This window comes from Artemia sp. Qi Xiang Cuo, chromosome 11, assembly GCF_049724085.1.
Source record: "Artemia sp. Qi Xiang Cuo chromosome 11, ASM4972408v1, whole genome shotgun sequence".
In the NCBI taxonomy this organism is placed as follows: Eukaryota; Metazoa; Arthropoda; class Branchiopoda; order Anostraca; family Artemiidae; genus Artemia; species Artemia sp. Qi Xiang Cuo.
The window spans coordinates 51,108,841-51,131,309 of record NC_142804.1 but is presented as its reverse complement, the minus strand read 5'-3'; the positions used below and the strand labels follow the sequence as shown (position 1 = coordinate 51,131,309).

The following is a 22,469-nucleotide window of genomic DNA, read 5'->3' as shown; positions in this document are numbered from 1 at the left end:
CAATCTCTTTTGACTCTCAAAAAATGAACTAAAACTTTCAATTTCCAATCAAATGAGCCCTTTCTGAAGTTTATACAAGCAATCCTTTAATAAGAACAATATATGCCCCCAGGGCATAACTTATAACCCTTGCCCTGAAGACCTTGGGGGGGGGAGAGTCATGCTCGAAGATATAATTTCCAGAACTTTCAACTACGTTTAACAAAATGGCTACCTCAAAATTTTGATTGGATGTGTTTGGGGAAATAATGGGAGTGGAAGGGGTGTTATTTGCCTTCTAATCACTTTCGACTGTTAAAAAGGGCACTAGCCATTTAAATTTCCAATCAAATGAGCCCTTTTTAAAGTTTCTATGACAATGCTTTCTATAAAAACCTTATATGCCCCCAGAGCATAACTTACAACCTTTGCCCTGAGGGCTATGGGGGGAGGTTGTCATCCTGAAAGACCTAATTTCCAGAATTCTCAACCATGTTGAACAAAATGTCTATCTCAAAATTGTGATCGGATGTGTTTAGGGGAAAGGTGTGTGTGAGAGGAGGGTTAGTTGCCCCCCAATCACTTTCGACTATTAAGAAGGGCACTAGCCCTTTGAATTTCTAATCGAAATTTTGAAGTTTCCACTACAAAGCTTTCTATAAAAAAGCTTATATGCCCCCAGAGCATAACTTGCAATCCCTGCCCTGAGGGCTGCGGGGGAGTGTCCTCCTCAAAAATATAATTTCTATCTGGAAATCAACTATGTAAAACAAAAAGGCTATCTCAAAATTTTGATTGGATGTTTGGGGAAATGGTGGGCATGGAAGGGGTGTTAGTTGGCTTCCCATCACTTTTGACTCTTAAAAAGGGAACTGGAACTCACGATTTCCAATCGAATGAGCCACCTTTGAAGTTTTTACGACAACACCTTCCATATGAAGTGCCTCTGGGGGAAAAATAATAATAATAATAATAGATATATAAATAATAAAACATTGGAGCCATATTATGGCCTTTACTATATGGCCTCTGATTTATTATCATTTTTTTCCCCAGAGGCACTTCATATGGAAGGGGTCGTCGTATAAATTTCAAAGGGGGCTCATTCGATTGGAAATAGATAGTTCTAGTGCCCTTTTAAGGGTCAAAAGTGATTTAATGGCAACTAATACCCCTTCCACGCCCACAATTTCCCGAAACACATCCAATCAAAATTTTGAGATAACCATTTTGTTCTACGTAGTTGAAAGTTCTGGAAATTATATCTTTGAGCAGGACACTCCCCTCACAGTCTTCAGGGCAAGGGTTATAAGGTGGCATATATGGTTCTTATGGAAGGAATGCACATATAAACTTCAGAGAGGGCTCATTTGATTGGAAGTTGAAAGTCCTAGTTCACTTTTTAAGTGTCCAACCCCCCCCCCCCCCTATGCCCTTTTTTCCCAAATGCATCCAGTAAAAATTTGAGATATCCATTCCATTAAAAATAGTTCAAAAATCAAATAATAAAAACTCCGGTGTCGACACAACTCCCCAGGGCCCGGGGTCAGGTGTTGTCAGCTTTACCCTGGGGAAACATATGGTTTTTATGGAAGGGATGCTGATTAAAACTTCAGAGAGGGCTAATTGGATTGGTAATTGAAACGAAGTTCACTTTTTAAGTCAAAAATATTGGAAGGGAACTAACCACCCCCATGCCCCAATTCCCCAAATGCATCCGATAAAAATTTTGAGATAGCCATTAAGTCAAAAATTGTTCAAAAGTCATATAACAAAAAACTCAGGTGTTAACACAACCCCCAGGGCTTGGGGGCAGGCGTTGTAAGTTATGCCTTGGGGCATATATGGTTCTTATGAAAGGGATTCTCGTATAAACTTCAGAGAGGACTCATTTAATTGGAAATTGAAAGTTCGAGCTCACTTTTTAAAAGTCAAAAGAGATCCAAGGGTAACTACCCCCCCCCTCCCACCCCTTCTTTTTCCAAACCCATATGATGAAAATTTTGAGATAGATATTTTGTTAAAAACAGTTCAAAGGTTGGATAAGAAAAACTTTCAATACACCCCCCAGGACCCAGGGGAAATTGTTCTAAGTTATTCCCTAAAGGCATGTATGGTTCTTATGAAAGGGATGCTCGTATCAACTTCATAGAGGGCTCTTTTGATTGGAAATCTAAATTTCTAGTTCACTTTTTAAGAGTCAAGAGATTTGAGGGCAACTAGCCCCCCCCCCCTGTACGCCCCTTTTTCTCCAAACTGATCCGCTACAAATTTTGAAATAGCCAGTTTTTTGAAATTTGTTTTGAAATCAGTTTTTTGCAAAAAATCCTGTGTCAACACAACCCCCTAGGGCCCGGGGGTAGGCGTTGTAAGTGTTGTCCTAAAGGCGTATATAGTTCTTATGAAAGGGATGCTCGTATAAGCTCCAGAGAGGGCTAATTTGATTGGAAATTGAAAGTTCTAGTTGGCTTTTTAAGAGTCAAAAGATATCCGAGGGCAGAGGAATTTTGGGATAGCCATTTTTTTAAAAAGTTCAAAGGTCAGGCAACACAAATTCTGGTCAACACAACCCTCCAGGACCCAGGGTGAAGGCATTGTAGGCTATATCCTGGGGACGTATGTGGTTGTTATGAAAGGGATGCTCGTATAAACTTTAGAGGGCTCATTTGAATGGAAACTAAAAGTTCTACTTCATTTTTTCAGAGTAAAAAAAGATCGGAGGGCAACTAGCCCCTCCTAGCCTCCACGCTTTTGGGTTTATCGGATGGATAAACACATCCATTAAAAATTTGTGGTGACCATTTTGTTGAAAAATAATCCAAACATCAGATATTAAAACTCCAGGGTCGTTACAATCCCCCCAGGGCCCAGAGACAGGCATTGTGAGTTATACTCTGAGGGTATATATGGCTCTTATAGAAGGAATGATCGTATAAACTTCAGAGAGGGCTCATTTGATTGGAAATAGAAAGTTCTAGTCAGCACGCTAGTGCTGCCAAAGTAAAGAACGACGTGGGCACAATGTGTTTTTTTTTCTCCATACCCGGAAACATCGTATCAAAGGAGTCGTTGTAAAAACTTCGAAAAGGGCTCATTCGATTGAAAATTCGAGTGGCTAGTGCCCTTTTTAATAGTTGAAAGGGATTGGAGGGAAACTAGCCCCCCCCCCCTCCCCACGCCTATCATTACCCTAAACATATCAAATTAAAATTTTCATACAGGTATTTTGTTCAACGTAGTTAATTTCCCGATAGCAAATATCTTTTTGAGGAGGAAACTCACCCACAACCCTCAGGGCAAGGGTTTTAAGTTATGCCCTGGGGGCATATAAGGTTTTTAAGATAAGACAATATTTATTGCTGAAAAATGGCTATCACAAGCCCAAAAGGGCCAAATTCACGCTCCATCGTCAAATACAGCGAAAAAAGAACAACAAAAACAAACAATCAAACAACAACAGTAAATTATCAAAGGGTGAAGTTCAAATACGTAAAAACGTTAAAAACAAAAAAAAAGTACAAAGTAAACTCATAAAATTAGAAGGCCAATGTCGTCAGCAAAAATATAACAACGTCAAACGTCAGCAAAAAAAAAAAAAAGTTAGTTGGTGACTAACAAACATAAATATAAAACCCCCAACTGTGCAAAATGGGCATTAAATGAATAGCTATGAGGTAAAGAGCGAGTGAGGGGGCGGGCAGCGGAGATTCGGTGGTTGAAAATGTCAGCTATGTAAGGGATAAAAGTTCTTCTATATCTTTCCGTACAAACTCTTATTGGGCCGAGAAGGGGGATTTTAGTTGACACAGCACGCGGGAGGTGGGGACGGAGGGGCGAATATTGACCAGGGAAAAGGGGAGTTGTTCGAGGGTTATGAAGGGCATTGTTAGCAAAACGCAAGGTAATTTTTGCTCTCCTTTCCTTAAGGGTGACAAGATTAGCTCTCCTATTATAGAAGGCGTTGTCGTAGAAATTTCAAAACAGGCTTATTCGATTGGAAATTCAAAGGCCTATTACCCTTTTTAATAGTCGGAAGTGATTGGAGGGCGACTAGCCCCCCCCCCCCCCACGCCCATCGTTCCCCCATTACACATCCAATCAAAATTTTGAGATAACCATTTTGTTCAGCGTAGTTGATTTCCAGATAGAAATTATGTTTTTTAGGAGGACACTCCCCCACAACCCTCCGGGCAAGGGTTTTAAGTTATGCCCTGGGGCCATATCAGATTTTTATAGAAGGTGTCGTCGTATAAACTTCAAAACATGCTCATTTGATTGGAAATTCAAAGGGCTAGTGCCCTTTTTAATAGTCGAAAGTGATTGGAGGGCAACTAGCTCCCCCCCACGCCCATCCTTCCCCCAAAGACATCAAATCAAAATTTTAAGATAGCCATTTTGTTCAGCGTAGTTGTTTTCCAGATAGAAAATACGTTTTGAGGAGGAAACTCCCTCACAGCCCTCAGGGCAAGGGTTTTAAGTTACGGCCTGGGGGTATATAAGGTTTTTATAGAAGGCGTTGTTGTAGAAACTTCAAAACAGGCTCATTCGATTTTATATTCAAAGGGCTATTACCCTTTTTAATAGTCGAAAGCGATTGGAGGGTAACTAGCCCCCCCCACGCCCATCAGTCCCCCACACACATCAAATCAAAATTCAAAACAGGCTCATTCGACTGGAGATTCAAAGAGCTAGTACCTTTTTTAATAGTAAGATTTTTATAGAAGGCGTTGTCGTATAAACTTCAAAACATGCTCATTCGATTGGAAATTAAAAGGGTTAGTGCCATTTTTAATAGTTGGCAGTTATTGGAGGGCTACTAACCCCTCCTCCCCCGTCCATCATTCCACCAAAGACATCCAATCAAAATTTTGAGATAGCCATTTTGTTCAGCGTTGTTTATTTCCTGATAGAAAATATGTTTTTGAGGGGGACACTCCCCCACAACCCTCAGGGATAGGGTTTTAAGTTATGCACTGGGGGCATATAAGGTTCTTATAGAAGGCGTTGTCTTAGAAACTTCAATTTAGGCTCATTCGATTGGACATTCAAAGGGCTAGTGCCATTTTTAACAGTCGAAAGTGATTGGAGGGCAACTAGCCCCCCCCCCCCACGCCCATCATTCCCCCAAACACATCCAATCAAAATTTTGAGATAGCCATTTTCTTCAGCGTTGTTTTTTTCCAGATAGAAAATATGTTTTTGAGTAGGACACTCCCCCACAACCCTCAGGGCAAGGGTTTTAAGTTATGACCTGGGGACATATAAGGCTTTTATAGAAGGCGTTGTTTGAGATAGCCATTTTGTTCAACGTAGTTTTAAGTTCCAGAAATTAGGTCTTTGAGGATGACAACCTCCTCACAGCCCTCAGGACAAGGTATTGTAAGTTATGGAAACTCGAAAAAGGCTCATTCGATTGGAATTCAAAAGGCCTAGTGCCCTGTTTAATAGTCAAAAGTAATTGGAAGGCTTGACATTTTTAGAGTAAAGATCGATGTGGGTATAATGTATTATTTTTTTGTTGTTGTTGTTGTTGTTTAGACCAGGGCACTTTGTATCAAAGGAGTTGTCGTAGGAACTTCGAAAAGGCCTCATTCGATTGAAAATAGAAAAGGCTGATGCCCTTATTAATAGTCGAAAGTGATTCGAGGGAAACTAATCCCCTTCTCACGACCATCCTTCAATTTGCCTTTGCGCTTGAAAACTAAATGTTACCATAAGATTAAATCAAAGTGCACCGTGTTAATGCTAATTCCCAATAAGGCATATCAACAATATCCCATGAACGACTGAGGGTATTTTGTTCAAACTTTCGGAGCTACTTCTGCTCTTAAAATTTAACCCAATCAAAATAGCGTAAGTTTTTTCTCCATATCCGGGCACTTCGTATTGAAGGAGTCGTCGTAGAAACTTCGAAAAGGGCTCATTCGATTGGAAATGGGAGTGGCTAGTACCCTTTTTGATAATTGAAAATGATTGGAGGGCAACTAGCCCCCCCCCACGCCCATCATTCCCCCAAACACATCCAATCAAAATTTTGAGATAGCCATTTTGTTCAGCATAGTTGTTTTCAGACTAGAAAATATATTTTTGTGGAGGACGCTCCCTCACAACCCTCAGGGCAAGGGTTTTAAGTATGGCCTGGGGGCATATAAGGTTTTTATAGAAGGTGTTGTCGTAGAAACTTCAAAACAGGCTCATTCGATTGGAAATTCGAAGGGCTAGTGCCCTTTTTAATAGTCAGAAGTGATTATAGGGCAACTAGCCCCCCCCCCCACGCCCCGCCAGGCCCCCAAAAACTACAATAAAAATTGTGATGCTGCCATGTTGTCCTCCGCAGTTTAAGTTTTGGAAATAAGGTCATTTTGTATGACAACCCCCACGCGACTGCAGTGGCCTGAGTGGCCATTTTTGCCCGGGGGGGCATTCGCAGTTTTCACTGGGAGCGCTGGTGTATAAGGTTAAACATGGGTTCATTTTGTTCCACGCAGTTAAAGTTCAGAAAATTATACCTTTGAGCAGGACACTCCCCCCACAGTCTTCAGAGCAAGGGTTATAATTTATGCCCTGGGGGCATATAAGTTTTTAGTGAAATTTTTGTCGTAGAAATTTGAAAAGCCCTCATTCGATTGGAAATTCAAAGGTCTAGTGCCCTTTTTAATTGTCGAAAGTGATTTGAGGGCAACTAGCCTCCCTCTCTCGCCCACCTTTTCCCCAAGCACATTCAATCAAAATTTTTAGATAGCCATTTTATTCAGTATTTTGGATTTCCAGATAGAAATTATGTTTTTGAGGAGGACACTCCCCCACAGCCCTCATGGCAAGGGTTGTAAGTTATGTCCTGGGGGCATATAAGGCTTTAACTGAACGCGTCGTAGAAACTTCAAAAATGACTCATTCGATTGGAAATTGAAATGGCTAGTGCCCTTTTTGATAGTCGAAAGTGATTGGAAGGCAACAAACACCACTTCCACGCCCACCATTTCCCCAAACATATCTGATCAAAATTTCTTGATAACCATTTTGTTCCACAAAGTTTAAAGTTCAGGAAATTATACCTTTGAGCAGGACACTCTCCCTATAGTCTTCAGGGCAAGGGTTATAAGTTATGCCCTGGGGGCATATAAGGTTTTTATTGAAATGGGAAACTAACCCCCCTCTCACGCCCACCATTTCCCCAAACACATCCAATAAAAATTTGGAGATATCCATTTTGTTCGACATAGTCAAAAGTTCTGGAAATTAGGCCTTTTAGGATAAAAACCCGATCAGAGCTTTCAGTGCAAGGGTTGGAATTTGTGCCGTGGGGGTGTATATGGTTTATATAGAAAGTTGTTGTAGAAATTTCAAAAGGGGCTCATTTGATTGGAAATTGAAATTGCCCTTTTTAATAGTCGAAAGTGAATGGAGAGCAACTAACCCCCTCTCACGCCCTCCATTTCCCCAGACACATTCAATCAAAGCTTAGAGATAGCCATTTTGTTCAACGTAGTTGAAAGTTCTGGAAATTATGTATTTAAGGATGATAAACCCCCAAGAGTCTCCAGGGCAAAGGTTGTAAGTTATGCCCAAGGGGCATATAAGGTTTTTAATGATAGAGTTGTTGTAAAAACTTCAAAAGGGGCTCATTCAATTGGAAATTGAGAGGGATAGTGCCCTTTTTAATAGTTGAAAGTGATTGGACGGTAACTAACCCCTCTTTCACGCCCACCCTTCCCCCAAACATATCCAATCAAAATTTTCAGATATCCATTTTGTTCAACGTAGTAGAAAGTTCTGGAAATTAGGTCTATGAGGATGACATCTCCCCCCACCCAGCCCTCAGGGCTAGGGTTGCAAGTTATGCCCTAGGGTCATACAAGGTATTTATTGAAAGCGTTGTCGTAGAAACTTCAAAAGGGCTCATTTGATTGGAAATTGAAAGAGCTAGTGCTTTTTTTAATAGTTGAAAGTGATTGGAGAAAGACTAACGCCCCTCTCACGCCCACCATTTTCCCAGACACGTCCAATCAAAATTTTGAGATAGCCATTTTGTGTAACGTAGTTGAAAGTTCTTGAAATTAGATCTCAGAGAATGACAACCACCCTCACAGCCCTTAGTTTAAGAGTTGTAATTTATTCCCTTGGGCCATATAAGGTGTTTATAGGAAGTGTTGTTGCAGAAACTCGAAAAAGGCTCATTTCGATTGGAATTCGAAAGGCCCAGTGCCCTTTTTAATAGTCGAAAGTAATTGGAAGGCTTGACATTTTTATAGTAAAGGTCAATGTGGATATAATGTATTATTTTCTTGTTGTTGTTGTTGTTTAGACCAGGGTTCTTTGTATCAAAGGAGTTGTCATGGGAACTTCGAAAAGGGCTCATTCGATTGAAAATAGAAAGGGCTGATGGTCTTTATAGGAAGTGTTGTTGTAGAAACTCGAAAAAGGCTCATTTCGATTGGAATTCGAAAGGCCTAGTGCCCTTTTTAATAGTCGAAAGTGATTGAAGGGAAACTAATCCCCCTCCCACGCCCACCCTCCCATTGGACTTTATGTTTAAATACTAAATGTTGCCATAAGATTAAATCAAAATGCACTGTGTTAATGCTAATTCCCAATAAGACATCTCAGCAGTATCCCAAGAACGACCGAGGGTATTATGTTCAAACTTTTGGGGCTGCTTCTGCTCTTAAAATTTAACCAAATCAAAATAGTGTAAGTGTATCCAAGCTATTAAAGAAAGTAAACAGATTTTTTTGCGAATGGTATCAAGTTTTCCATTTCAGGTCAACTAGAGGAGGTATGAAACTAAATTAAACACTACTATTTGTGTCCAGATTTTTAAGAGGGTGTATGTTGTTAAAAATTGCTGAAATTTTTTCTCTAGCATACATAGCAGGCCCAAACAAGAGTTTGGGTATCGTTTCCTTCTCTCACTGTAAAAGTCTAAAACCTACTGTGTCATTGGCGCTTTACTGAAAACTATATGTGTCTTGAACAGTCTTCGGAAGTATAAACAAAAATCAAATTGAATATTTGATGTATAATGATATTAATTGTTGAAAGATCCGTCAGTTCAAGAATTTATTTCAATGTAATTTTGTTTTTATTTTTAATGCTCTAAGAACTGGAAAAGAAAATATTTGCAACATAATTCGTTTTCAGTTAAGCGCCAATGACGCAGTAGGCTTTTGGTTTTTATTTACAGCTAAAGAAGGGGGCAGTATCCTTAACTGTAAATGGCAGTATAATAGTGGTTTTTGTTCGTTTCAAGCTTGATTTTCATATTCAATTTAAGTTTCACTCATTTTAAGATTTATTTATTCATCTACATTAATATCTATTGTATGCTTGTTTGCATTGATTGTTTATTTAATTTCTGTTCGTTTTGAGTTTAATTTATACTTCAATAGGAAAATAATTTGTTTTCGTTTTAAGCTTGATTTTCATATTCAATTTAAGCATTACTCTCTTTAAGATCTATTTATTCGTTTTATATTATTACGTGTTGTATGTTTTTTGCTATGATTGTTTATTTCATTTGTATTGGTTTGGGTTTCATTTATTTTTAATACTTATTTCTGGTCGTTTCGAGTTTGAATTTTAACAGGTATTTGTATCTGCTGAGCTTAAGTTTAAAATGGACTTTACTTTTATTTGAAAAATTTTTTTTTCGGAAAGTTTTTTTTAAATTAATCTTTCCAAGATTCAGTTCAAATTAACAATAGGCTTAATGCTTATTCTCAAGTGTCTTAATGGTTTGCTCCCATCTCCTTTTTCCAATGAGCTTGAATTCTGCCATGTTGTTATTGCTCCAACTTCAAGGAAATGAGGCGTCTTACCAGTAACAAAACCCCAACATTTATGTTTCATCTTAATCTGCCTTATATATGTATTAGAATTGGGAATGCTTTGCAGACTATTAACAGAAATTGCGTTATCAGGGTCTTAAAAAGGTTGTGGAGTTTGTACCAGGAAACAATTAATTGTTTTTTTGAAGAGGGAGAGGGTAGATAGTTGGCTTCTTTTTTATATTCTGCAGGTTTTAATTGTAGTTTTGCTTTTTATACTTCTAAGTTTTCAAATTTTCCAGCCTCCTCCAAATAAGTGTTTAAATGATAGGATTACCCCCTCCTCCCCCCATAAACTTAAATACAGTTAAGTCATTGTGCAATAGTATTTCGTGTTGTATTATTATCTATGTGGAGTAAATAAATTTTGTGTTACCTTTGCATGTACAGCTGATCAAGTGAATAGCTATGCATAATGTCTGCTACTTCATTTTAGGTTTGCATAACTAATAGAGAGTAATGGTGTGGAGGAGTTTCAAGTTATAGAAATGTACCGTCAGCCTGTTAGCATGAACAGGCCGAGATCCATTTCAGTTATGGATGCTGGGCCTGTTATTGAAGTACATGCATCCCACCAATTGGACAAACAGTAAGTGTGTTTGTCTTTATATTATTGAGTTTTCTTTTTAAATATTTGTCTTTTAACAATAAAGGTTCTTCTCCATTATAATTTTTCAATTTTTTTTTGTAGCAAAATTTTCGGTCAGAGTAGTAAAGCTAGCCATAATATTGGCTATAAATCAGTCAGCTCATTGATAAGATGTATAGTACTGTTGGTAGGTGCGGTCGCAGCAGCAGGTGCAGCCTAGTAAATAAGTAGAACAGGAGCGTGGGAGGGGGTCTAAGTATTTACCAAGAGTAAAGTTTTTTGTCAACAAACTGATTTTGTTTTAAATATTGTTTTATTTTAATTGCAAAAGCGAGTAGATCTAACAGTGTCCTTTATCATTAGCCCTTAAACAGCTCTCTATGATGTTCCAGTGCCCTGATAGCAGCGGAGAAGGAAAGAAAAAGAGGCCACATAAGTGCTTACCATGCAAAAAGTGATTTTCCTTTTTTGTTCAAGCCAGGGGACTGTTAAATTTCATGTATAGGGTTTTCGGCCATGGCGATTCCAAGGGTTTACTTTTTATTTTGATCTTATTTGGTTTCAATATAATTAATTTTGGGCTACTATTGGCCGAGGTTCGTCGTTTACTACTCTGCAGCTACTACTGCAACCATGATTGAACATGTCTTTGGAGGTAGTTTTGCAAATAACCTGACGCCATGCTAGGCTGAAGGTACCAGTTGGCAACCATAGCAAATAAGGTGCAGAAGGAGATGACAAAGAACCTTTAAAATAGGCTCTGCTAGCCAGTGCCACCTAGTGAGTTTAGGGAGGAGATTCTATCTCATTCTGAAAACTTACACTAGAAAAATTGAGCGGTTCTAGTAATCTAATGTAATGTTTAATCATTTTCAATAATAACCGTCATTAAAAGGATTCATAGCTAAGCTTAGACCTATTAAGGCCTATTGTAGTGTTAGAAACCCGTACTTGTTATGCAGCACAAAGAAGAAGAAAAGCTTAAATTCATAAAGATAAGGGGGGGGGGGTAAATAATTCCACTGCTTTTCTGAAGAAAAATAGGAAATTTACAGTTATGAGGTATAGTTTTCTTTAAATTTGTATCTTAAATACTTTTAGCTATAGAATATACCAGAGCAACCAAAGTTTTATAAACACAAAGTGGTATAAAAGAAACGCAGTTTTTGGGGTTTTTAGACCTTAGTGTAGGGATATTGAAATTCATTAGGTTATTCATACTGTGGTAAAGTGCCTTTATTTAACTTTCTATAGAAAACCAGATCTGGCTATGATAATGATACTTTTTTTCTGATATATGAAAATTTTCAGACTAGCTGCAGCCAGAGATCCATTTCGAAAAGATGGCTTTATTGGTCAACCAATTGCTTCCAGACGAGGGATCTATACCCCACCAGAATTTCAGGTATGATATTGTCTCATTGCAGCTTACTGTTTACAGCTTTCTTGCTAGGTTTTTGGAAAGGGCCCTACCGGGTGTAGGGGGGAAGTGCTTTAGTGATTTAAGAATATCCTGTTCGAAAAGAATCTAAGGACCCCCCCATTGGAACATTAAAAGTAGTAACCTGAATTTTTTTTGTAAATATGCAATGTGAAAACTGGCAAGACTTCTAAAGATATATTTTCAAACGTTTATCCAACATTTTGTCTGAAAAAAAAATATCTTGAAAAAATTCCCAGAAGAAATTCAGTGGGTTAATTTCGTTAAAATTCTGCGGGAGGGGGCGGGCAAAGTTTGAGCCAATTTCCCCAAACAAGTGAAAATGACAGTGAAAACTTAAAATTGAGCCACGTAGTACCATAAAGGTAAAGATATACTAAAGAAAACTAACCCGTTTCTCTGGATGCTTTAATTATGCAGGCTTATCTTAGTCTTGACAAGATTTTTTAAGAAACTAAATTTCACTTGGAGGGGGGGGGGGGGAACGGCCCCACCCCACCAGCCCCAAAGCAAATTAACCCCCTGTTTAAAATTTAATCTTATGAAAAATTATATGAAAATTTTTTCAGATGAAATTTTAATCTTCTGGAAAATTGGAGACGTCATTCATGTTGCACACACAAACGCTATTGACAATGCCTTTTTTCCCATTTGCAAATTTGGCTGAGAAGAGACTTAAACTAGCCTACTAAGTCAATTGATTACACCATCAAAATGGTAACATTTAATGACAACAAATGGTGACCATTAACCAAGAATATCCTTTTTCCAACTTGTAAGTTTGACTGAGAAGAGTTGTTTATAAACTAGTTGACTAAGTTAATTGATTACCATTAAAATGATAACATTTAAAATGACAATATTCAAAATGATAACAAGTGGTTACCATAAACCATCCTTTTTACAACTTTTAAATTGTTGTTTATAAACTTTTTTATATATATATATTTTTTTTTATTCCAATATTCACGGCGCCAGGTACTTCAAAGTATCTGATATGCCGCTATTCATTTACCTCTTTTAATGGCCTCGAGGTTTTAAATGTCTATTGAACCTTCTTTTGATGGTGTCAACAGAGGGATTTGCAGGGATAATATCCCCAGGAAGATCGTTCCAGATAGAAGTGCAACACCGGATGAAGCTGTTCCTCAAACAATCTGTTTTCGGCGCATCCTCCTGTCGGTAATTAGACCAAGTTGTGTGCCTTCATGTCTGCCTTGCCGGCTGGACAAAGGGGGGCACAATTCGAGAGAGCTCGTCTGAGGGAGGCGAATTCATGTACTTGTAGAAAACAGCCATCGACGCTACATCAAACCTTTCATTTAGAGGCTGGAGCAATTCTTGTGTAGAGGCGCAACCCGCCCTATTTGCCCTATTCTGGATCTTCTGAAGTGGTGCCAACAGCGTTTTCGGAGCACCAGCAAATAGCGGGCATCCATATCAGCTATTGGTCTGATGCAAGACTTGTAGAGTGGGATGATCGAGCTTGATGGAAAAAGGTTTTTGCAGCGAAGAGTAACTCCCAGATTTCTTGCGCAGGAGGTTCTCACCCGATCAAGGTGTTTGTTCCAAGAGAGATCGGCGAAGAAATGATTCCCCAGTACACGAAGATCGTTGACTCTCTTTATAGCTTCATTTTTGAATAAATCTGGGGTGTTCACGTGGCACCTTTGAACGGGTAATTAGAAGCTCCTTTGTTTTCGATGCATTGAAGTTGATCATCCATGCATCAGACCACTTCAATTTTCAAAAGATCCATCTGTAGGGAAAGGGAGGCTTGTGTTGGGTCTTCGTGTTTAGGGACGGCTGAGTGTGTCGTGGTATCGTCGATAAAGTGATGCAGAGGGTTTGCGAGGTTGTTTCCCATGTCGTTTATGTAGATAAGAAAGAGCGTAGGTCCCAAGACACTGCCCTGGGATACCCTTGCTTTCACTGGATATTCGCGGGAAATAAACCCGTCAAGAACAACCCGCAGTGAACGATCGGAAAGAAAGCTCTCAATAACTTCTAACAGACATCCACAACCACCATACACATAGAGCTTCTTTAGCAGGCCACGGCGCCATACTCTGTCAAAAGCTTTCGCAATGTCGACGGATAGTATCCTGATGTCGTATCCCATTGCCAGTAGTTCTATCCACTCCTGATACTGGGCCACTAGGCAGTCTAATGTTGAGCGTTTCCGGCGGAATCCATATTGGCGATCGCCTAGAAGGTCATTTGATTCCAGGTACTGAAGAAGTGTTTTATTGGAGACGCTCTCGTAGACTTTGCCAACACAGGAGAGAAGGCTAATAGGCCTGTAGGAGCCCACGCTCCTTGGATCGCCTTCTGGCTTTAGTTTAGGCATGTTCGTGGGAAAGTGCCGGAGCAAAAGCACAGCCGGAAAAGCAATGACAAGGGTCCAGCTAGTTCGGCGCTGCAGGACTTGAGGACTACATTTGGTATGTTGTCAGGACTCGTGGATTTGGTCAGATCCAGATGTTCCAGAATGCGAAGGATCTTGGGAGCAGAAAAATTCACGCGATCCAGGACAGTGTCGGTTCGGTCGGAGAATTTTGGCACTTCTCTACCGTCATCGTCTAGATTCGAGAATTCGGCAAAAGCCTTAGCAAGAGCTTCAGCCTTTGCCTGTGGATCTTTTACCACTGTCCCGTTACTCTAGAGAGAAGGAATTGCGATCCCCTTGGACGACGGTAAAGCCTCCTTGACAATTTTCCACCAATTCCTTGCCGAAGCAAGTTGAAGCTTGGTGGCAAATTTCTCCTTATACTGAAGCCGGGACTGCCGAATCCCTCAAATTGCATCTTTGTGCGCATTTATGAATGTAATTCTGTCCTCTTTGCTCTTTGAAAGTAGCCATCGCTTGTGTGCCTTTTGCTTTGCTTGGATAGTCTTCTTACACTGGGCGTTGAACCAAGGTTGGTCCTTGCTGGACAACTGGATCCGATTTGAAGGGATATATTTTTCGACAGAGTTAACTATAAACTGGTGGTACTTATCTACAGCTTTTTCTATGCCTTCCAGGAGGAAGGGTCCCCACCGCTGAGAAAAGAGGGCGTTTCTTAAACCGTCCCAATCACCACTTTTGCATAGCTAGATTGTTTGTTTATGTTTTACTGGAGGCGGAATACGTAGGTTTCCACGTGCAACGACGACAACGGGGTCACTGGTGAAAGCATGAGCGTCTACCTTAAAGGAGCCAGGGTGATCTGTAAGGAATAGGTCAAGACGAGATGATCCGTTTGGGCCGTGATACGTGTCGAAATCGACAAGTTGTTCCAGCCCGTAAGAGAGAGATAGATCATACAAATCTGACCCTTCCCTATCATTATTTTTGCTGCCAAGCCACACGCTATGATGGACGTTGAAGTCTCTCTGAAGGATAATGGCAGACTTAGCATACTTGCCCCGAATATATTCAAGGGATGTTTTAAGGTAGCTGGTAATCTGGTAAGTTGGGGGGTTATACACGGTCCCGGCAATAAAAGATTTATTTGTGAGGGTCACTCTGACACACAGAGCTTCTTCGCCTGCTGAATCTGGTAGGTTCAGGCATGAATAAGGTATATGGCTCTGTATATAAACAGCGACACCTCCGTATTTAGCGCCGTCAGTACACTCTCGATCCCGCCTGAGGAGCGTGTATCCCTGTATGGCAACCTCACTGCTCTGAATTTCTTGGTTTAGATTGGTCTCAGTGATGCACATGATAGATGGCTTGACCGAGTTCACTAAATGTAGGAACTGGTCAAACTTAGATCTGAGACCTCGTACATTGCAGTGGGCTACCGTAAACAGGTTCGTTTGGATGGTCGGTGGACGTGCTACAGGTCATCGTCAAAACGGCTGTTTGGTCCGAGGCTTTTTGTTGTTAATCATAACCAGGTAAAAGAAGCTTTGCCGGGTGGTTAGCCCAACAAAGCCCATAAATCCATTGCCATGCATCATTAGACGGGGAACAGTGCCACCTCCCACGCACCTCATTACCGCATCTTCAACATGGAGGTGGTACCCCATAATGGGTTAGGATTCGGCACAAGTGCCTCCCACAAGTGCCTAGCCTACTAACTGAAAGGGTAACCATTAATGGGTTTTTTCCCGCTTTTAAATTTGGTTGACAAAGAGTTATTTTGTAGACAAGCCAACTAAGTGAAGGGGTAATCATTAAAATGATAGAAATTTGTATTGAAGAAAATGAGGATAAATCTAGCCAGGGAAAAAAGGAATGATAAATATGTACGTTTTTGAGTTTTTTTTTTATTTTGCCTTAAGACTTTTATCAATGTATGTTTTATTCTTTATTTACTCCTGGGCACTGAGGACGGTCAAGTGGAATTCTCGGCTGCATATTTATCTTTTTTTTTTATCTGGCTGGAATTATCCTCGTTTTTTCGTCTTTACAATCTGAAATAATTTAAAATGGCAACAATTAACCATTAATGCCTTTTTTCCCGTTTTTAAATTTGGCCGGGAAGAGTTATTTATAAACAACTCTTTTATAACATACAAAACTTACTTTTTTGTGTCTTACTCTGTCCTCTTTTATTTATAAACTACTAAATATTTCAACCGTCCTAGCCGAGTGGTTAGCACGATAGAGTTGAAGTTCTTTGTCTGTGAGGACAAGGGCTCAAGTCTCCTGGCTGAAGGGCAATGAAAAGGAAATCAGCACCACCGATAGGGACTGTAAACGCCAATACCGGACTTCAAATGGCAACCATTAAAGTAGTAACAAGTGGTAACCAATAACCATTCGTGCCTTCTTTTCCACTTGTAGTTTAGCCAAAAAGAATTATTTATAAATTGATCAAGTCAAATGGTAAAAATTAAAACTGCCAAAGCAAAGGGAAAATACTGTCAAACAGAAATATTACTAAATTATATAACAATATATCACTTAATAATGTACATTTGTCAAAATTAATGGAAGTAACAGAATCAACTTGAAAATATTGTTTTTTAATAATGATTTTTTTTTCTGTTTTCCTCATCAAATATTTCGGGCGTTTCTTCGTTTCGTCATTAAGCTTTGGGGTTGAAATTCAAAGAAATATCAACTTATTAAACTGGTTTATTGTGTCTGAGATGCATGGAAACTGCGTTTTCTAAATGGAGTTCTTTTTCAGTTTGTTCTTCAAGACCACAATTACGTGGCACCCTATCCAGCAACTTCTCCATGCTCTCCCAAAAGAGAGCGCCTATATGATGACCACAGTTACGATGAAGATTGGACAAAAACTTACTTAAACACCAGTGCAAACGTCAATGCTCTGGTGTCAAACCAAGTCAAACCAATGCAAACGTCAAGAAAGCCACCGCCCCTTCCAGCACAAACAAATGCAGTACCTCCGCCACGAGATTCCAGCCGTGGACGAGGCTCATCCCGTGGTGGTACACGTGGCAAAAGAGGTGCTTCATCGTCCGAGGGAAGAAAGTTGCCTCCACTCCCCAATATGAAAAATTCTGGCACTACAAAACTAATGCCACAAGGAAAGGTTTCGAATAGTCGCATACCGCCAATCAAAGCTGATTTACCATCACCAGGTCTTCCTTCGCCAGACATATTGAGTCAAAGTGAAATGTTTGCTTCGTATAAAACTCCAACTCCTGAGCCATCCCCACTCCAAAATGGTGGATTGAAGGTAAATTGTTAAACAATTGCTTTAGGTTTAAGAAAAGGGCTTTAATTTAGGTTAGCCAATTTTTTTCTAAAAAAAACTGATATCCAGCGGAATGAAGTAATACCTTAACTATTGCGTGGTAAAAGAATCATGAGATTTTAAGACTGCATCTTTTCAATTTTATGATGCTTAAAATTTTAATTTGTATTAAAAGTGAGTCTACACCAACAGTAGTGCAGCTTGACCAATAAAGGCAAACCTTTTTTTTGTTATGCAAAGGTAACATATGAAACTACAGAATCAAATGTGCCTATTCAGATAAAAGGTTGCTTGTGGGTAGTCAAAGGGAAAAGTTAATACACAGAGAGGGGGGGGAGATAAGTTTCTTTTCTCTAAAAACTGTTGTTTCGGCTTTTTGATCCTGTTCATTGAAGGGCAAGATGGCTTTTGAATCAGGGCAGTATAGGTCATAAGGTTTTGTATTACTGTCCTAAAAAACGAAATTCAGAAAAAAAGATAATATTTTCTCTAATGACGAAAATTCAATTTTCGCCTATTTTTGAAAATGATCAATCGGATTTAAGGTGTTATTTAGTTCTTACTTTCTTTTTACATTTTAGCTATGGAGGCTTAATAAATTGCACCAAACTGATTTAGTACGAAAAGTTAAGCGTTTTATCTATATATTTTACGCTCTAATGCTGATAACATGGACCTGTGCAAGTCTAGTATAAAACTGAAAGATAGTTAATATAAAATATTTAAATTAATTTTGATTTTTTTTTTATCCTAAAACACTGATTCCAAAAACCCAAATTTTATAAAGGTGTCTATGGGCATAACAAGTTCTGAATTCCTTAAGAGGAGCTAACTTTAATCTTCACTTTATGCTTGACGTTGGCGAGGGTTTGCTAACCTTGAGAAATGGGATGTACCTGCCTCGTAAGAGCAGATTGACTTTCGGGCTCGAGAGCTAAGGACTCGGACTCCAGGACCTGTAACTCCTACTTTCGACATCTGAAGTCCCTAGTATGTACCTAAGGAACGATTCTCCAATATATAGTCAAAACCTGAAAGTTTCTCCTTGTCAGGGAACATATATTTAGCTCAATAAAATCGGAACTTAACAACATGTAATTTTTAATTGCATGAGCTTTTTTTTAAAAATTTAAACCCGAATTTTTCTAATTTAAGTTAGTATTTTCATGATTTTATTTTCAAGATGTAAAAAACAGCGTATACCATACGTCCGTCATATTTTTTAATTATAGTTCACGTGGCTTCATCGTAGCCCCGGTCGGGAAACTCAGTTTAGATACTAATTTTATAGGATACTCATCGTCTATGGGAAAGGAAGTCCTCAGTTTTGCCATCAGCTCTTCACGAACCAATTTCGTCAAAGATGTCAGATGACGATGACAATTCTAGTAGAACTTCCAGTGCTCCAGAGAGAGATGATGATGATACGGAAACAGCACCAGAGGCTGAGAATTATTCTGATGCGATCACGCGATGTGTTTGGTATGTTGACTGCTATTAAATCATCTTTTTTGCTAGTTTTACAGAGCAGTTCATCGATCAGAATATTATTTATTTGTCCTGATTCAAAATTACTCTGATTCATCATTTTCTGCCTAACCTATTACGATCAATAAAACTACTGATGACGGTCGGTAGTTTTGTCATCAGTAAATCAGTAAAACCGTCATCAGTTATCAGTTTTACTACTCATGACGGTCACTGGATATGTCACGGAAATATCTAGTATTTTTGTGAATTTCTATCACTGTTATCATCATCACAGTCTATTAAAAGGATTTTATCCCTATTTGAACTTTTATTTATCGTCATGGAAAGGCAGTGTGGTCTCCGAAATTATCTATGCCTAACCTATTAAATTCAAGCCAGAGTTCCTGAGAACATTTTTTATGCAGAATATGTTTGAACTGGTTTCTGATTTAAATTATAAAGTAAAACACATTTTTGATCATTGATTTTGTTCTTTTCCTTGAAAGTATTTCTTATCTGGATAATTCATTAACCAGATCGTTTTTTGTCATCTTTCATAAAAGGGGAACATTTTCCGATTTTTATTGCATTTGTCAGATGTAGAATTAGCCATAAACATAATCTCCATAATTAAGGACGATTCAGTAGTATAAATACAACTTTGGATAGGTAGACGAGCGGCAGCAACAGCCCAGAATCGACTATTGATAGTCTGTTTGGCCTTTATCACAAGGGAAGCTCCTTTGGATCTAACAGCGTGTAGTACCTGGCTCTCATCCAGGGATATCACTCTACTAAAATTTTCCTCTGGTAGGAAACTTTTTTCCCTTTGCTGTGGAGTTGCTTCCAGGTTAGGCCACCACAACTGCTCTTCAATAATTCAGGGCTTGTGAAATTTCAGTTCCTGCAATAAATCTATCTTACCTGTCTCGGGACTATAAGGTCATAAGTTCTATGCAAAACTATAATTATTTTTATCAAGAAATTAAATTGCATATGGCTACGAGGTCTATAAACACCAGGTCTATAATCAGGGTTTTGAGATGCAAACTAAGTTCATTTAAGATTTGTCAGCTCGAGTCGTACCTTTTTTAACATAATTGTCCTTTTTTTATGTTTTTTTTTTTAATTAAATTTTGACGTTTTTATTTTTTCATTTTTCTATATCGTATGAATTTCCGTTTTACCTTTTAGCTTGGCCTTGTTTATACTTGTGCCATGTTTTGACAGTTTTCTTTGGTGTTCGTTTTGACTAAAAATTTTGAATTTGGTCCGCCGGGGCTTGTGAAAGTTGATTCTATGCAATAAACCTTGTCATGCGACTCCTGAAATAAAATGCCGTCTTTTTCTTCGTCCCAGCCTAGTGGTTAATGCGGTGAACTTGGAATCCTTAGTCTTTCATGGCTGGGGTCGAGCCCTGGTGTTGCTGATTATTTGGTTCGGGACGGGGGTCAGTGGCGTGGTAAGCTCAGATAGAGTTGACCCAGCCCTAAATGATTACGCGGAGAAATGTGAGAGAGCCTGACCGAAGGGCTAATACGTGGAGATCAGCACCGCCGATTTGGACTATGGACATTAAAGCCGTTTCTTTAAAAAAAATTCCTCGTCTCTTCCTCATCGAAGCGACTCCAGCTAATTTATTCAAAAGATATTTTCAGAAAAAAAATTATATTTATGCAGTTGCATAACTTTTCGAGTGTTCATAAGGTCTGTTACGAGGTTCACCAGAAAAGGATCTATCCACCTCTTGTACTTCTTTTAAATGCTCAGTTTGATTAGTCTCAATTTTTTCCTTTGATTAGTGTCGCATCATTTTGATTAGTTTCTCTCATTTGAAATCTATAGATTGTGCTAGTGGTAATTTTGGATCTACAGGAATTTGATCATCAAGCTATAAGATATTGCTTATGAATCTAAGGAGAGTGAGTAGTTGACGAGGGCCTAGGTTTGACTTCGTCAACTTTGCTTGAGTGTTAGCATGTCATCTTGAAGTATGTTCTGTAAAAACGATTCTTACTCAGCTGTGTAGATAGATAATGTTTCGGATTCTAGTAGCTAGAATTGGAGCCGCATTTGGATCTCCAATTTGGTGGAGTTGGTGCGGCATCTTCGAAGGTTATGAATTAAAATTGGAATCAGAAATGCTAAAATTCTATTTGGTCGCGTTGAATTTGCTGACCTTTGAGTCCTTGTCGTATCTCATAGTCAGGAAATTAGCTTTCAGTAGTAGCTTGCTTTGATGTTTTTTTTGTATTATAGTTTTAATTATTAGAGGATAAGCATCAATTTACTTTGTATTTGCGAGGTTGCCGATATTCCCAAATATGTGTTTTCTTTATTGTATCTTCCTAAATATAATCATATTATGGGTCGTGTAATCGACTCAATGAACAGTAGTTTCTTAGAGCGTCAAATGAGGCACGACTTTTTAGCTGATTATAGAAGTTTATCAGTCAGAAAATTTGCACTCTAAGAAAACATGCTATGCATTCTATTGGCCAAATTCCAATTTCTGCTGAAGGGGAATAGTGGATACCCCATTTAAAAAGATCTGCTGTAAGAATGATGCTCTAGCTTTTAGTTTATAATGCAGAGTAATATAATCATTAGTTTAAAGGGAGGAATCGTAAGAACAAGCAGTATTTGCTCACGATATGATTAAATCCCTAGAACTTGAAGGACTGGTTGGTATGCATAGCAGGAGAGAGTTCTCCTGCCTTATCAGCCAGAGAATCCGCCCTCTCATTAGGTTTAATTCCCTTATGGGTAATGATCAGGAGGCAACCCTGATAAAATAGTGCTAAAATAGCACTTTTGTAGCACAAAAGTGCTATTTTAGCACTATTTTATCATGCGTAGCACCGTCTAGCACCTTCACTTATATAACCAAATTGAAAAGATAGACATATAAAATGCAATTAAATGATGTGTCTCACATTAAAATATATGTCAGAACATTTTTTTATGTGCATGACAATAATCTAAATACATTTATATACTGGATATGCGTGTGCACGTACATTTTTCCATTCAGCACCCTGATCAGCTGCATTTTTATTCCTCTACTTTAAAAAAGCCTAAAAAATTGACCTTAAATCTAAGTACACTTAAACAGACCATGTGCATGCTGCGGCAAAAGCCAGCAAAACATTTTTTGACTCTAGAACCTAAAATCGCTGTGTAGCACGCAAAACTGGGCAATTGTAGCAATTTAGGAACTAACCGTGGTGGCAACGCTGGTAAAGATATGCATAGATTAAATGCAATTCCATGCTACATATAAGTAGAAATGTCTTCTTCCTATGCCCTCAAAGCCATGATCACCATCAAGGGAATCTACTTTACTTGAAGAATGAATTTGCGGAAAGAATTTTGATAAAAAGAGGATATTCATTGAAAAAGTTTTGGAACCTTTAAAGCCGTGGCGTACTGCATATAATTCTGCTAGAAGCTGAGATAAAATCTTGTTGTGACAATAAAAAATGATCAGATCTAGGATG

General features: G+C 38.8%; 1 protein-coding gene across 2 annotated transcripts in view; it reads left to right on the top strand.

The window, feature by feature from the left end:
- upSET (SET domain-containing protein upSET) overlaps positions 1-22,469 on the top strand; it is a 92,139-nt gene that overhangs the window by 20,157 nt on the left and 49,513 nt on the right. For both annotated transcript variants that reach the window (XM_089096870.1, XM_089096869.1), the window contains exons 2-5: positions 10,243-10,395; positions 11,707-11,800; positions 16,966-17,481; positions 18,791-18,981. In XM_089096870.1, the coding sequence (XP_088952996.1) occupies positions 10,295-10,395; positions 11,707-11,800; positions 16,966-17,481; positions 18,791-18,981 (902 nt within the window). In that variant the 5' untranslated portion in view covers positions 10,243-10,294. The remainder of the gene's footprint in view (positions 1-10,242; positions 10,396-11,706; positions 11,801-16,965; positions 17,482-18,790; positions 18,982-22,469) is intronic.